Source organism: Botryllus schlosseri, chromosome 11 (assembly GCF_051294905.1).
Source record: "Botryllus schlosseri isolate E-star chromosome 11, Bs_hap1, whole genome shotgun sequence".
NCBI lineage: Eukaryota > Metazoa > Chordata > Ascidiacea > Stolidobranchia > Styelidae > Botryllus > Botryllus schlosseri.
This window is the reverse complement of record NC_137246.1, coordinates 15,172,884-15,189,249: the sequence shown is the minus strand read 5'-3', so window position 1 is coordinate 15,189,249 and position 16,366 is coordinate 15,172,884. Positions and strand designations below refer to the sequence as shown.

General features: G+C 41.3%; 1 protein-coding gene across 3 annotated transcripts in view; it reads right to left on the bottom strand.

The window, feature by feature from the left end:
• The window catches only part of LOC145450787 (dynein beta chain, ciliary-like), an 82,508-nt gene that overhangs the window by 64,888 nt on the left and 1,254 nt on the right, over positions 1-16,366 (bottom strand). For 2 of the 3 annotated variants that reach the window (XM_080329293.1, XM_080329292.1), the window contains exons 3-24: positions 16,217-16,344; positions 15,391-15,541; positions 14,673-14,827; positions 14,458-14,561; positions 14,204-14,395; positions 14,017-14,120; positions 13,831-13,956; positions 13,621-13,771; positions 12,717-12,922; positions 12,472-12,656; positions 11,522-11,708; positions 10,728-10,912; positions 9,901-10,111; positions 9,683-9,844; positions 8,821-8,992; positions 5,331-5,485; positions 3,637-3,942; positions 3,438-3,571; positions 3,117-3,254; positions 2,183-2,480; positions 2,061-2,120; positions 219-373 (exon numbers count right to left, since the gene is read on the bottom strand). In XM_080329293.1, the coding sequence (XP_080185419.1) occupies positions 219-373; positions 2,061-2,120; positions 2,183-2,480; positions 3,117-3,254; positions 3,438-3,571; positions 3,637-3,942; positions 5,331-5,485; positions 8,821-8,992; positions 9,683-9,844; positions 9,901-10,111; positions 10,728-10,912; positions 11,522-11,708; positions 12,472-12,656; positions 12,717-12,922; positions 13,621-13,771; positions 13,831-13,956; positions 14,017-14,120; positions 14,204-14,395; positions 14,458-14,561; positions 14,673-14,827; positions 15,391-15,541; positions 16,217-16,344 (3,665 nt within the window). Of the gene's footprint in view, positions 1-218; positions 374-2,060; positions 2,121-2,182; positions 2,481-3,116; positions 3,255-3,437; positions 3,572-3,636; positions 3,943-5,330; positions 5,486-8,820; positions 8,993-9,682; positions 9,845-9,900; positions 10,112-10,727; positions 10,913-11,521; positions 11,709-12,471; positions 12,657-12,716; positions 12,923-13,620; positions 13,772-13,830; positions 13,957-14,016; positions 14,121-14,203; positions 14,396-14,457; positions 14,562-14,672; positions 14,828-15,390; positions 15,542-15,598; positions 16,166-16,216; positions 16,345-16,366 lie in introns of those variants that run through there. The other variant, XM_080329294.1, reaches the window with a different exon arrangement.

Genomic DNA, 16,366 nt, shown 5'->3' with positions numbered 1-16,366 from the left:
AGTAATAAAGTTGATATAGCAGTAGATAAATCTTCGTCTGCATGATTACAAATAGAGACTTTGTCTTAATTTTCTGCCCGGAAGGTACGTCACCCTGCGTTGACCTTTTTAGGATAATTGGAAGAACATGTCCTGCTTTCCGGCTTCTCAAGTTACTCCAGTCACACATCTAATCCTTCCTAAAACGCCTTCGCCAACACAGTCCAAGTCAGTCCTACCTTTCATCCATATCCTGTTGCTGTGCCGACACTTCGTTGAACAGTCTCATCATCTTCATGAACGAAGCCGTGTCCCGTTCTTCGCCAGTGATGCTTTCGATCTCGGGTTCCGTACGAGCGAGGAAATTTGCAAGAGTGTCCAACGACTCAGTGACCTACGGTACAAACGTCGCTGGACTGGAGTGATATTTTCAGCAACATGAAGCGTTATATCATAGTTGAACGGTTGGTGTTATTTTGAAGTTATTTGAGCTTTTGGAATCAGTGCAGGACACAATCAGTGACCACTTCATATTATATGTCAATGCTATTAACCCCCTATTTCACCAAATAGGATGATTCCCTAAAACATCCTATGCTCCGTGTCAAATTCGTATATATTTGCAATATAAGTCAAAGTTCAGACTTGTAGTGGTCAAGACTACTAAACCAATTTTCAAAAAATGTATGCTAATCAGAACGTATGTTACTGCCTTACTGGGCAGTGGGCACCATTATAGTTTCTGCGCTGTAATAAATTTTCAATCCAGTTTCATTCAAATTCGTTTTGAAAACTATTCAGTCATAAAAGGTTGCCGAACCCTGCCCTGAAACACAACGAATTAGCTGAGATAAATGTTGTTCGGACGCAGAAAAATGCTATTTCAGTTCTTAATCAAGGAACTGGTGGTTCGGCGGAGATAGCGTAGTGATGAGTGTCAGCGCCATCTACGCAGGCAGGCGGCCAGGGTTCGAGTCCCGCCGTTGGAGGTTATTTTGGGATCCTCGTCCCCTGCGACTAGGGCTGGGCAAAATCGAGTACCTGAGTGATTCGATTCTGAATCACGTAAAATGCTACGAGTCGAGTCGAGTATTCGAGTATCACTCATTATGACGTCACAACCGAATGTACTATGTCAAAGTTAAAATATGTACCTTTTATGCCATCACGAAGAACATAATGCCTCTTATCCGTCACATTAAAGAGACTTTGGTATTTTTTCGACCATCCCGATTTCATTGCACTTCTTGACAATGTGGTGGGATGATCATGACTTCGGAAATGTGTTATTTCCAGTAACGTTCCTAGCTTTGTACTATGTCTCGTATGCTGAGATGCCGCCAATCAAGGTTTTAAGGCTTCCTCATTGGAAAATATTACCAAAACTATAACTAGTAAATTAACTTTCAGTGGAGAGGAGCGTATAATTTCAGTACTCGAAAAAATCGTCTTTTACTACTCGACTCGAATCATCAAAATTAATACTCGATTCAGATTCGAGTACTCGAATCATTGTGCCCAGCCCTACCCGTGACAAAAAAGCACAGAAAAAAAGAGACACGATAAAGAAAGAAAAGATCAAGAAAAAGCTTCTAAAAAGGACCGAGAAAGAATAATATCGACGAAGACTGTGACATCGGGCAATAGGTCGAGGAGGATGCTAGTTTAAGAGACCCCAACTGGTTGGTCGTTCAGCATACCCCTATCTGTTCATTACATCGCATTGTGTGTCTTGTATATCGCATTGTACATTGTGTGTGTGTGTCTTGGACAGATGAAAATATAATCTGACTATTATTGATTTATTGGTTCCCAGATCCCTCATTGCTTCTCTTTCGTCATCACGAGCTCCGATTTTACAATCTCACATCTTCGCTTACTGGTATATGTTATGTAAATTTCAAATTTCATTCCAGTCATTTGGTAACTAGAGACTAAATATTTTCAAAATCTTAAGTCAAGTGATATGGTCTTAATCACGAGTCCGACACAATGCATGGACGGGCAATACCAAACTTTTATAGTTTAAATCGCGACCAGCCTCTTTCAACACAGTCGCACCAAATCTGATGCTACATTACCTGGTCGCTGAGATATTTGGTGAAGGTCCACATCCATTTACTCGCGTACGTCGTCAAGACCTGTAATAGTCAGAGACAACATAGTCATAGAAAGAAAACCTCTGCAAAATCGCACTGCAAACCTGTTTTATAGGTTCAAAATTGACGTTCAGCCATCCCTCCATTCTGCTATCGGGCAGATTCGCGATGTTGTCACGAGCGGATTTATAAATTCCAATTTCCGCGTCAAAGTCGTCGAGACCAGGCACGCCAAACTCCATCCCAGTTTCGGACGAGCCGTTGAAACCCATTTGGTTGTTGTCTCCTTGGCTTTGCTGACCGGTCAGTACGGAACCGGTACGGATTGCGTTTTTATACGGAGTCAAAAACGCTCTTTCCGCCTCCGTCACCGCGTCTGGACTCGCCATGGAATAGCGAGATCTGAAGTAGATTGTTTAGATACTTGTATATTCATTTGCAGATGTGATCAGTAGTGAAGTACCTCTACTCAAGTAGGCTTAGCCCACTTTCACTGCTTACTCAAGTGGTTATGTTTTCAAACTACTTCCACTTCTACTTGAACAGTTATGAAGCAAAACCTTTTATGAATTTGTAGTTTTTGGATAAGTTTGCATCGATTTATTGTAGTAACTACCAGACAAAGTAACCCCGTCATCTGGATAACCGAATATTAGAGTTGCTCAAAAATAAGTTTTTTTTCTTCAGATTTTCGCGGCTATCATCTAATATTGTTAGGTTGGCACCAAATTTGACTCAATTCTGACTAGTGGAAGTAAAGCTATCAGAGTTGGAAAATTTTGATTTTACAATAAATTTTTTTTTTTTTTTTATATATTTCACCGTCTCACCCATGGAAATATCAATTCCTCAATTGCCTAATTCCCCGTGATGCAGTTTTGACCTGTCTTGGAAATTGCTACATTTACTTGTGATTGAGTAGAAATTTACGGCGTTATTTCTAGTTCTACTTGTGCAGCAACAGTGACTGCTTTATCCATCCCTGCCCATTCTTAAATAATTTGCTGAGGACAACCTAAATCGCCGTGACGTACTAACCTTTGTCCAGTTCCCGTTGTCATTTGACTTGTGGCGTTGCGGTGTTTGTGTTGTGACAATGCACGTAGAGGATTCGGCGACGGGCGGCCGTTCAAGAAGTCTTGAAAAGACTGCTGCACATCCTGCACCCACAGAAACCTATACCGAAACAGGTACTACTATGTCATAATGTTTTCAACAATGTTACAACATATGATTCTTACATAATCGACAAATAAATGTACATTCAACAAAGCCACAAGGAATGAAGTTTTCAAGTTGCCAATACCCCATCGGTGAGACCTCACCAGTACGGAAATCATTGTCGATCGCAAATATCACCTGTAGTTGTCGAAAATAGACAACAGCTCTTTGCACTTCATAGCGTTATCGGTGACCACGTTTTTAATCTCGGCAACTATTTCTGTTACGTCCTCGTCAACTTTCAAAAATTCATCGTAAGAATTCGCGGGATCCTGCAAGAAAAGAGACTTGGCGATTAAATTTGGCCACAAAATACACCCATTATCGCCGTGCCCACCGTCAGACGCCTGACCAAACTGGCGCGTTTCACATATTTCGAAAGCCACAATTCGACCGCGTCGTCCACGTTGTTAACGGAAGATGACCGGTCCATCGGTGGTGAAAATGACACCGTTTGCTCGACCAGTTCCAGTCGGATCGTCAAAATAGGCAAGGCTTCTGCGGCCATCTCAACGGCGGACGTGATCAGAAACATCGCATCCAAACTCGTCAAAATGCTCTTTTTCAAGGCTAACAGTACTACTTCGTCCATTTGCGCTGTGTATAGTCGCCATGCGGGAGAGGCCGCGCTCATTTCGATGGCCTGAAGGCAAGAAATTGAGAGATTGAAAACGAAATTGTCATGTGATTAAAATGCTTAACAGGAAATCAGAGGTGGTCAGTACTAAAGTATCACTTCCACTACTTGGACAGCTATTAGGCATATCTTTTTTGTGAGGAGTAGATCCTTGTTTTCATTTCAAAGTGTAGGAATCCGCAACGAACGAAAAGAGTTTCTGTATCACTCACACATCTCCCATCAGTTTGATTACATATATGTAGGTCAGTGGTTCCCAAAGTGGGCGATATCGCCCCCAGTGGACGATTTTGATAAACAAGGGGGCGAAAATACCAAAGGGAGCGATAGAGGGCAAAAATGTTAGAACGTCCTGTGAGAAATAAAAATGCACATGAAAAATGCGCGCGAAGTCGACATACTCTGCATATGACGCGAAAGTTGACTAATGTAAGCTCAACTCATTGGATCCGTAAATATGGAGAGGGGAGGAATTTGTGTTGAGCTTGATAAGGGGGGGATGAGTCGAAAAAATTCGGGAACCGCTGGTGTAGGTCATCTGTCATTTTTACTTTAGCGTTGCTATTATTGTCCTATATACTTTAAAGTTTTATGTTGCCATTGTTACAATGAGGATTTCATGGTTCGTAATTACGATCGTTGCGTGATACTTTGCCATATAGGTTATAGCATTGTAGTCTGTGTCACTTGTGAAATTGTTAAATAAAATAGCTCATGAAATAGCTCCTGTATCACGGTAACTAAACACTGCACCTATTCGTTGTGTTATTAGTCATTTTATGTCAGTCACGACGATACATCTTACAACTTCTAAAGTGGTCACCTTCGAATAACTGTTTAAAGTATGCAACCCCTTAGACCCGTGGTTCTCAACCTTTTTTAGACACGCCCCCCTTTATGATAGTGAAAAATTTTGCGCCCCCCTTATCATCATATCACAAAAAGCCAACCGGGATGCTAGCAACCCCATCAGATTGTTTGGTGGCATGGAAGGTTATGACTGTTGATGAGAGAATGAAAAATATGAAATTCGGTCTATATATAGAGAAACACACGTGAATAGGAGGTAAATCGCACAAAGCGCGAAAAATTCTTTCAGTTGACCGCTTCTTCGCGCCCCCCTTCAGATGTTTCACGCCCTCCAGGTTGAGAACCACTGCCCTAGACCAAACCTTCTTTTTGAAACTCCTCAATTGAGTACTTTTCTCACTGTTCATTTTGTACATCCGCTTAAATTAGTTTTGGCATGTTTTTTGAAATCAGTAGAAATTTACATCGAGTAGCAACACCGGCTGCTCTGACCGTGACCACCTCTGCAAGAAATAACTATTAAGGTAGGTATAGTAGCAGTAATTAAACTCTTTTGTTCGTTAGCGCAAGGCATGTTACCATACTTGAAAAGAATCCTTCAGCAGTGAGTGTATCTCGTCTCCGCTAGGGATTAGCATACTCCGATACTGTTGGTCCATGTCTTCTTGGATTTGCAGCAGATCGTCGAGGTTGCGTGTCAACGGAGACAGTCGGTGGCTTGTGAAGATATCGAGATCACCTGCAGCAATCAAATTGATGGTCTAAACCAGTAACTTTTAGCCAGTGTTCCATGGAACACTTAGGGTCTCAGGGGTTTAATGGAGATCAAGACATACGCTCAACTTATACGTATGATTTGTGATGCTACGCCCATCTTGGCTCTTATTTGGCTGCAGGAAATTATTCCTGGTGAGTAGTTGCTATTATTGTGATACGTCATGTGCAGTAGCGTACGCAGGAAAGGCTGGGGTTCGAAACCCAGTCATTCTGAAATGCCTATACTATGTCCGATATTTAGAAGCTCATTTTTTGGCTTAAACGCTGTTGCGCTTCAATCGGACAATATGATAACACTTTCCAAGGTGAAGCCTACCATTTCTGAGCTGGTGCTGAATGGGAACAGCAGAAGTTACACCGATATTCAGTAAGATATAGCAATGTATCAGATGTGTAGTTAAATGTCTAAAGTGGTAAATTTCTATGACTCAGCAAAAATTTGGGCTTCCGCTAAGGTTTGCAGATTAGCGTACCGTAATTTTCCAAGTATAGTACGCCCCCATGTATATTACGCACCCCTAAAATAGCATGCAAATTCTGGGAAAAAGACTGTACCCATGTATAATATGCACCCTGCATTTCAGTACTGTACATGAATAGTTCCGATTTAGTATACGATGTCATTCTGTTTTGCGATGTCACTGTTGAACAATCATGACATAACGATCGCAAATCATTATACAATTAACGGGATTGTCTTTAAACGATAGTAGATAGCAGCCAAAGCCTGCGAGGCCGGCGGCGCGATAGTTCAGGCTAGCGACACGACATCTTGAGCACGAGACCTATTACAGATGCGATTGCTAATAATTATACAATTAACGGCATTGTTTCTAAATCATAGTAGATAGCAGCAAAAACCTGCGAGGCCAGCGGCGAGATAGTTTAGGCCAGTGGTTCTTAACCTTTTTTCCTCCAGCGCCCCCTTTCAAAAATTATCGTGCTCCAGCGCCCCCCAACTTCATATTGTAAGGAATGCAATAAAGACAATGAGTAAGAGGGAGGACCGTAACAGCACTTCGTCAATCCCCCTAAAAACGATTGCCTTGCGCACCCATAGCGTGATAAACCAAACTTCTGAGGGTTTTGCCCCCACGAACCCCATAGCTGTATAGCTGGTAATTACATATATAAGTCGCTATAAACTTTTTATCCCCTCAGCCCACCTAATCAGATTTACCAGTAGCACTGAGTGAGCTGTTGTATAAGAAAATAAAGGGCACGTAATTAATAATTAAACATATTCGACCGTGCCCGTAGGTACAATTATTCGTTACCAGGGCCGTAACGGCACTTCGTCAGTCCCCCCCCCAAACAAAAAACGTTGGTCCTGGGCCCCTATCGGGCGATAACCCCAACTTCCGGGGAATTTCACTCCCACACCCCCATTCGGCTGTCCGTTATTTGCTGATACTAGGTATCTACATTGGGCGTCCATTTACTGAGGCAGCTATTCTCGCGTAGGCGCGCGAAGCGCGAAAAATTTCACTAATTAATGATTGAATTGGTCAATATGATCGGGAATTGCATGTAAATTGAGATCAATTTTTATCCTCTCTCTGCTCACGTAAACAGATTTACCGGTAAAGCTGAGTGATGTGTGATTGAAAAGGTAGGACCCCTCAATAATAATTATAGGCTACATCTTCGGGCGTATACCCGATGGCAGGAACGAAACGACACTTCGTCAGGCCCCCGAAAAAACTTGAGCCCATAGGGTGATAAATCGATCGACCCCCATCACGTTGTTCGCTTTTGCCACGGAATCAGCTGTACTGTTTAGCGAGCCAGTGCGAAGCGCGAAAACTTTCGATAATTCATGCTAAAATCAGTCAGTAAGATCGGGGATTGCATATATATTGTTATCAATTTCTTGTCCTATCTGCTCACGTTACCAGATTTACCGGTAGAGCCGAGTGAGGTGCAATGTTCCCTCTAAGCTGCGCACGTGATGCACAGTGCTGACACGGTCTCTGCGCACAGAAAATCTACGTTGCGCACAACAAATCCGAAGTTATGACCTTTTTTTAGTCGTTACGCACTGTTGTCCAAGGGTCAGCGCAGTGAGTTGTTGAGTGTGCGCAGACTCATCAAAACTTAAAGCGAACAGGTGAGGTGTCTTGGAAACTGTAGGGCCCGTAACTAATAATTAAACATATTCGGGCGGGCGAACCCGTTGGTATGACTTCGTTGCATGGTGTTATTTCATGACCCCCTGTCTGCAATATCAAAAAATATAGAATCGCTCAACAGGGATATCGCCCAACTGGAATATCCCTGTCGCCCAATCGTACTTTACTAAAAGACGCACACGATTTCAAATTGGTATTTCTTCACTGGCATATAATTTTTCCCTGCCAGATGGAATTCGTCTTCTGGGGTTCAGATTGTCCAGACAGGAACATTCGGTGCCAGTCATTTAGGCGCCCATGGACAATTAAACCTATATCTATTTTGAAGGCTATATGTAACGAAGTTTTCGGTGATAATTTGCTCTGAATACTCATTAAGGATATCACCACATCATCTAATGCGAAGCCATTCTTCTCCAGCGCCCCCCATACCGCCCCCCTGAGCCCAGCGCCCCCCATATCGCCCCCTGAGCGTTCCCGCCCCCTTCGAAATCGCCAGCGCCCCCTGGGGGCGCTGGGGGCAAGGTTAAGAACCACTGGTTTAGGCCAACGAACCGACATCTCGCGCACGACGCCTATTACATATGTGATTGCTCAGGCTAACGGCTATGTCGTGCGCACCAGGTCTGTTGGAGATGCGACTGATTACGCAAGCGATTATATCTTGCGCACATGGCCTCTTGTGTGTATGTATATGTATATGCGATTGTTCGGGTCTGTCGTTGACGCGACGAATTAGCGGGAATTGCCGCGCGCGAGTGCCTATTAGTGACTCTCGCGTACAAACGGCAAACCAGCTCAGCAAGAGATCGCGTGCTTGTGCAGGTGCACACGACTCTCGTTAATTGGCAACACGCTTCTCGCTAATTGACTCAATAATACGAATTACTGTGCGCGATGGCTGAAAGTGATGCGCGATCGGAAACAAAGATGAAGAAAGGTGTGATTTCAAGTTTTTTATCGAGGGAGATTTTTTTCAAGGCTTGCTGTACCCATGTATAATACGCACCTCCCTATTTTAGGGCAAAAAATCGTGAAAATTTTGCGCATTATACATGGAAAATTACGGTAAGTGTTCCGCGGGTTAGTAAAAGTCAAGAACCACTTCTCTAAAACTCGATTTTCACAAAACCTACCGCGAGTTCATCGACAAAATGCGGCGTACCTTCGGACCAAGATCTCGTAATTTCTTCCACTTTCGTCCAGTTGTTATGAACTCGAGTCAGGCATCGGTAGACGTCATCGCTGATGACGGCCGTTACTTTCTCGACGTAATCCTGCAGATCTGTTGAACTCCACGTGACCACCTCTCGCCCTTCTTGAATCAATTCGTCAACCTGCGGAATAAGTGATAATAAGATTCATCTTGACGTGAACATCGCAAGATTGCAGACATGAAATTAACAGATTTATGTAAATTATGGATGTACTCAACATATCCTTGTAGGGATAGTTTAATTCAGTTGAGTTAATTAATGACTTGATTATTTCAAAACCACAAGATAGTGATAGAATGGAAAGATAAGGAGTCAAAACAGCTTGGAGTAGTCTTTCAATCAAACACCCACCTTGGACTAGAACAGAGGTTCCCAAAGTGGGCGACAGTGGCCATTGGGGGCAATTTTGAAAGATGGAGGCAAGAAACTGTTGAAGTAGAAGTACTATACAGGCAAAACTAATTGAGTAAGTGAATACAAGGATAAGTTGATGAATTCTTGTATTTAGGGGGACGATAAAGATACGTTAAGCTGGATAAGAAGGCGATAAGTCAAAAAATTTGGGAACCACTGGCCTAGAACACATAAACAAGAGGGATTTACAACACTGAACTAACATCCGTATATGATACCCAAAACATTGTTACCAATACAAATGTTTCATTTCCTGTGTATCTCACGATACTGATTTTATTCTATGTGTTATTCATGATTAATTCAAACTATATACCGTTAAATGTAGGTATCCAAATTCAGCAGTCAATCAAACACTATGAATAATCTTGCACCAAACTACAAAGTTGAATTTACCTCCCGTAGTTTTCCTTCGAATAGCAAAAGCTCGTGCTGTTTCAAACTCCTAACGATATGATTATACTTTGACACAACAGTCCGAAGCCTTGTGGCTTGCCGGTGAAGCACACTGCTGTCCACAGATCTCAGTAAAGCGCGGACCGACTGGGGAATAGGCACCTGCACGATAATAATTGACAACATACGGTGCAACAAAAACAACAGTATTACCGAACCTCGTAAGGGGCCATTCGCAAATACTTGATGTCACGTAGCATCTCCAGAAGCTTCGGATCTAGGTTTACTTTGAGCGCGATTGAACGATCCCGCGGGCTATCTCCGTTTTCGATATTCACGTCATCATCGTTTTCAGTTACCTGTCTCGGGCTCAATACACTAAGCACTGGAGTATCATCTTGGGCGAGAACACAATTTTTCAATAGTTCCCTGTAATCGGATGCGTGTTTTGAAAATCCCAGAAACATAGATCAATGGCATGAGCAAAATATATGAAGTTTAAATCCCGTAGGTTACATATGAAGTCTCTAATCTCAAGGCTATCAAACTTCTAAACTTACAAACTTATTAAAGTGCAATTGAATTTACAGCGAGATCTTACATATAAGATCCAGCAGTGTATAAAGCACACATCGATCTAGGCGCCAAATTTTAAGGACACGAAAATTGAATCCCGGAGAGGAATGAGGAAGAGTAATCAAATCAAGGGAAAAAGTATTTAAAATATAATATCATCGGTTCCTTCCGGAGAAGGGAAATGGCGCCGTAAATTATGTAATCGCTGTGACACTGTATTTTACATATACCAACAGATAAGCCCAAAACCACCGCTCTTGAAGCTAGAAAACTCATTGCCGAAACCCACATTATAACCTTCCTATTACGGCCAAGGATTCTATATATAATCCATCACAGCATAGAGTAACGGTGGTGTAAAAGTCAAGTGGCAGTTGGATAATTATGTTCGCAATTGCTAAAACACGTAACCAGAAAGGCAACAAGCAATATCACACCAAGTGCTAATTGATCTAAATTTCTCCCACACCTGGTGTCTGTATTGATGGTTCTGCTCCAGGACGACAGCAATTTGGTCTCATATTTCTCCAGGTCATTCATGATGTCGGTGTAGGCATCCCGCAAAAGCCAACCCTTATCGCTCTCCAGCGTGTGCGGGCAAACGCTGCGGATTTTGTTCATGGGAACGCTGATGCGATCCTTCAAGCCCCGGATCTGTGCAGTTGCAGAGGTGGTCAGTAACAAAGTACATCTACTTTTTTGGAATACTCAAGTACGTTTTCCCTCCTTGTACTACTTACTCAAGGGGATATGTTCAGAGACTCTGAAAGATCCACTCAACAGTTTTTGACACAAAGTGCTTACATTTTATACTTTGAGTTATGTAAGTAGAAAGTAGTTTGGGATATGTTGGGCACAATTAAATTATGTAGTCCCTGCGTGATGATAATAAAATATATTTTCAAAAATTGCAGCATTTGAGTAATCATTAGTCGTTTTGCGTTGTCGCAAAAAAGCATATTGCAATTTTCAAAGTATCACACTTCAGATTGACTTCTAAAATTACGCGATACCTTGACCGAATGTACTTTTCTAAACTACTCACATTACAAGCGTATTTTTCGAATCATTAATTTTCTACTTTTACTTGAAGCAGTTTTGACATGTCTTGCAAATCGCTACTTCATCTTGTTCTTGAGTAGAAATTGATGACATTAATTCTACTCCTACTTGAGTACCATGCTCACTACATTGACCACGTATGTGAAATTGTCAGAAGTGGCAAAATGGGCCGCAGAGAGAATAATGCAGAGTCTAACTTACCCAAAACAATTTACTGACTGTGGGCGGCATGTTCCTGTGTTTCGGTATGTCGCCCACGCTTCTTTGAAACAGACGCTTGACGCTTTTGAATTCGTCGATCAGTTGTGTGACCAGCGATTCGTTTTCAGGAGTGAGATCTTTCTGCAGAAGGTCCCGTGCGCTGATGCCTTCAAACACCTCCAAAACCCTGACGAATTTGATAGTGTTATCAAGTTGGAGTCACATCCTTGTCATCGCAGAGAGGAGCATTGGACCTGACTCAGATCACACTCAAACCGAACGATCCTTTTTTATTGTCTTGATTTAGGGCGGAGATCATAAAGTTATGCTGATCCAGGAGAATGCTGCGTACACATTATTCTCTCAATCACTACTTCAATCAATCAATCCATCGTCAGATGATATTCTTATCTGCCCAGGACACACACGATATACGATATACAAGACACACAATGCAATGTAATGAATAGATAGGGGGATGTCGAACGACCAACCAGTTGAGGTCTCAAAAACTGGCATCCACCCCGATCTACAGTTCCCGATGTCGGTCTTCTTCGTTGATATTCTTTCTTCGTTGATCCTTTTTAGAAGCTACTTCTTGATCTTTTTTTCTTTCCCTGGTCCTTTTCTTGGCTTTTTTGTCACCGTATGAACAACGACACTTCTACTTGTAATCGAGTATAAACGTACGACATTACTTCTACTTCTACTTCAGTAGCAATGCTAATTACTTTGACCACATCTGCTTTGTCTAAATCATGGAGTTTTGTAACAAAGAAACTTGTCTGGAAACTATATTTTTTGTTTGCTTCATATTTATATTAATCGACAGATTAAACATATACGACATTATATCTATAGTTTTATGAAGGGTCAATTTAACAATTTCAACTTTGTTGACTGAAAGTGCCAGTCCAGCACTGAGTCGCAAACCAAACAACTTTGTTTACCTTAAATGTGACATCGGATTCGCACAAACGCTGATGGATTTTCTGAGTACCCCGGCCAGTCGACGTTCCAAGGTTTTGATGACGTAGCGATAGTGAAAAAACGCCTTTTCAAAATGCTGCTTATCGTCAATAGTGAGAACGTCGTGGTTCTTCTTTGTGAACTCTTTGATGGTTTTAGTGAAGACCTATTCAAGAAAATTAGATTTTGAACACAATGAGTTTTGCGGTGATTTTTATATATCAACCTGGTGAATGTCGTTAACGAGGGCGTCCAGGGCTCGCGAACCTGCCCCGCCTACTTTCGAGGCCTCCTTCAACGTGTGAAAATGCCGGGTGGTTTCGACCAAGTCTAACAAATCATTGCATCTTTCAACGAATCGACTCAGCCCGCTGAAGCAGGCAACGTTCCTGGGTGGCCACGGAGAATCTTCCCAGTTTTCTTCGGAGCCAGCTTGAAAAAAGAAATTGATGACACCGGGGAACATTTTTCCAAGTTTTGTTATAGATATGACTTCTTTCGCATAAAAGACACCTATACAGGTTCACAATAATTCAATAAATCTACGCTTGACTGTACAATATACAATTCAACACTTCATTTTATTACTCTGCGATTTTTGAGTCGACTACCTTCATTATTATACTATATTTGATATACCTTCATTTTATTATACAATTTTCCGTTTAATATCTCAATTTCATTATACTCAAAGGTTTTTGAGCCATCTATTGGTAAGTGCGTAAATGCAAAAATTTTCACTGCATTAAAAGTCTTACTCCCCAATCTAGCCTCAGACAGAGATTGGTTTATAGTGAACTATGTTTCATTTAGCTTCATCCATAGCCGAATTTGGTTCCAATAAAAAAAACGTGTGCAAACAACCAGTGTACTTATAATTATATTTTTGATGAGTATTTATGTTTCTAATTTTAGGCAACAAACAAGTGAACCTATCGTTGGGATTCCGCCTAAAATCCAAGTAATGCGTATCTCGTAAACCCATTAGTATATTTCAAATAAAGGAAGATAAATTGCAGTACTTCATAACTCAAAGTTTATAGATATCTTGCAGCCAGTTCTATCCAATTGAAATGTCATGTGTAGGCTATCTAACAAAGGGTGATGAATGGTTATATAATCCAGCTCACCATTAATTGTTGTATCACCGGGTAATTGGTGGAATCCAGTGGGCCCATACATTTTCGCACGAAAGAGGATATTGTGATCTTTTGGTCTCAATCTTGCCATGCTTACAACATTCGATTCCAGCTTTTGGTCGTTTATAGCGTTTGCTGATTCCTGAAATTAAAACAAGGAGATATAGTCTTCACGGATTACATTGCTTTAACTGAACGTACCTTAAAATCGAGATAGGTGCCTCTGAAAGCAGCGCAAAGTCGCAGGGCGTCTTTGAGTGCAGTATACGACTTTGAAGTGTCTTCAAAAGGATTATTTCCAACCAATGATCTGGCACGAGCCACCACCTACAATATTTGTAACGTATGTCACATACATGATAAGAACCTAACTTGCATACATCTTACCTCATTCGACAACATTTGTAGCAGATGAGCAAAAACTTTGGAATTATGATAGTAATCAGAGTGTCTCCACATCAGTAGTACCGTGTGCAAAAGAGGTAAAAACACTGGAAAAATTGTAACAAAATTAACTAGGACATTAGAGCAGAAGCAGTGATCAAGGGATAGACATACACTGTACCAGGCCTACCTTTCAGCATTCGCTCTAAAGATGAAGTTCTGTAGATATCTTGAATCCAGGGCAAGACCGTGGTGAAACACCTTAACCTAGCCCGGGCAGTTGTGAGAGCATCTTGAACTTCAGTACGTACAGTGCCAAAAGATTGCGCATACGAGCTGTTGGCGTGAGTCAAATTCACAAGTATATCCGTGGCTATAGGAGCTACAAAAATATTGATTTTGTGCAGTTGTCTTATCTTATCGCGAATCGATGTCGATAATCACCTTCAAGCTGTAACAAAATGGATTCCAAGTGTTGAATGTGCCGTTCCCACATTGCAACTTCATGATGCGGCCTGACGGGCTCCTTGCATTCTCGACTTATTGCTCTGAAACATTTTGAAATTTTATATCCATAGCAACAGAAATATAACCAGGTGACACAGGGATCATACTGCTGTAGTTGTAGTTGATATGTATAGGAAGAAATGTTAACTAACCTTGTTGATGCCAATGGGTCGTGACGGAGAATACTTTTGATTTGCCTAATCCAGCCAATGACAGCAGACTCCAGTACATGCACGACGGCAGGTTGTCTATGCTGGTAGGCTGCCGCTTCTGCCAGAACTTCGATGGAAGGTATGGGCAAGCAAACCTAAAATAGAATGTGCTGTATTGACTTCTAGAATATCTGATACATAGACAGCTTTGTTTTAAAAGCAGTTGTAAACCACAGTCTCAATGACACCAAGAAAAAACAGTAGACCTACCATATCGAATTAAATTCATTGGATTAGTTCAGGAAACTAATCAAGAATAATAAAAATGAGATAACAAAACATTTATGCCGTAGCATCATGGCGTCGAAGGGTCTGATTGGTCAATAAGTCCAGTGCAACTGTTGAGTATGACAAATCAGAAAAAACACAAGTTCCTAAACCTAATCTCACACAGTATATTGTGTGGTTATATATGATCAGTTTCACAGCATTCATCGTCATTTTAGGATATCTTTATTATATTGAAATTTGCATGAAAATCAGTATCGTGTAGGCGATATGCTGGGTATTGCAGAGATATATGTGAAAATTTGAGATCAACCGTACAGGTATGCAAGATGAACCCTGGGACACGATGAAACTAACAACGCTATTCCAGAAGATTTAAGTTGGGACGATTGTACTGCAGCGTCTTAATTACAAAAAAAGTGAAAGTTACCTGGCCTTCAGATGTTCCCTTTGCGATTTCAATGGTCACCAACAAACGATGTAAAAGGTCCATGAGTTTATCCTGGGTGATGGTTGCTCCATCGTCGTTTTGCTGATTTGTCATTTCTTGATCGGTACACAGCAATGGGAGGAAAACCTCTCTAAAAATAACGAGAGTTTGTGTCCTGGAAATTTTGATTATTCTTTACCTATCTCACCGATTCACTCAAGAGTCATAATCCACAACTTTGTCATCTCATGTCATCTCTGCTGATATAGGTTTTCTCGAACAAAGAATCTACTTGATCTCACCTGAATATCAACTGCATCAATATTTCACTATCTCACTACCTACACCAAGGCTTTCTTTCTATATTCTGGAACTATGGTTCCTTATCACTCCTGGTTCTGAATTCTGATTGACATTAAAATCATATCCCTTCGTTAGTACCATTCATTAGCCTACCAACTGAAGTATTGTTGTTGTAATGTTTTATTGTTTGCAAAGATGGAATTGTTTTTCTTTCATGGTTGACGAATTACATCTTTCTTTCTCTCTCAGCCATCAATTGCAATATTGCACCATTGCCATATTTTTTCTGATCACATATTTTGTTCTGGCCGATCGATGACAGATAGAGTCATTTTGCTGTCAAATTTGTCGAATATGTTTTCACATTTTTAAGCCATTCGGTCTCACCCTGTCTCATATGTATCGGACAAACTGATAATTTTCTTAGTACTGAGGTATCTGATTGACAATGTGGGTACTGATCTAGTCCTTTTCAACAAATCTTGTCAGTCTAACCATCCCACATACAATGAATGTTGCATACCTGAGTAGAATATCTCCATGTGTGAGGGGGTCTGACCAGTCCATACATGTAATGCTGTCATCGAGATTTCCAGAATGGAGCATAGAAGCCGGTCCAGTTTTAATGAAACAGATACATTTCTCTCGAAACTTAATAAAATTACATCGGCGT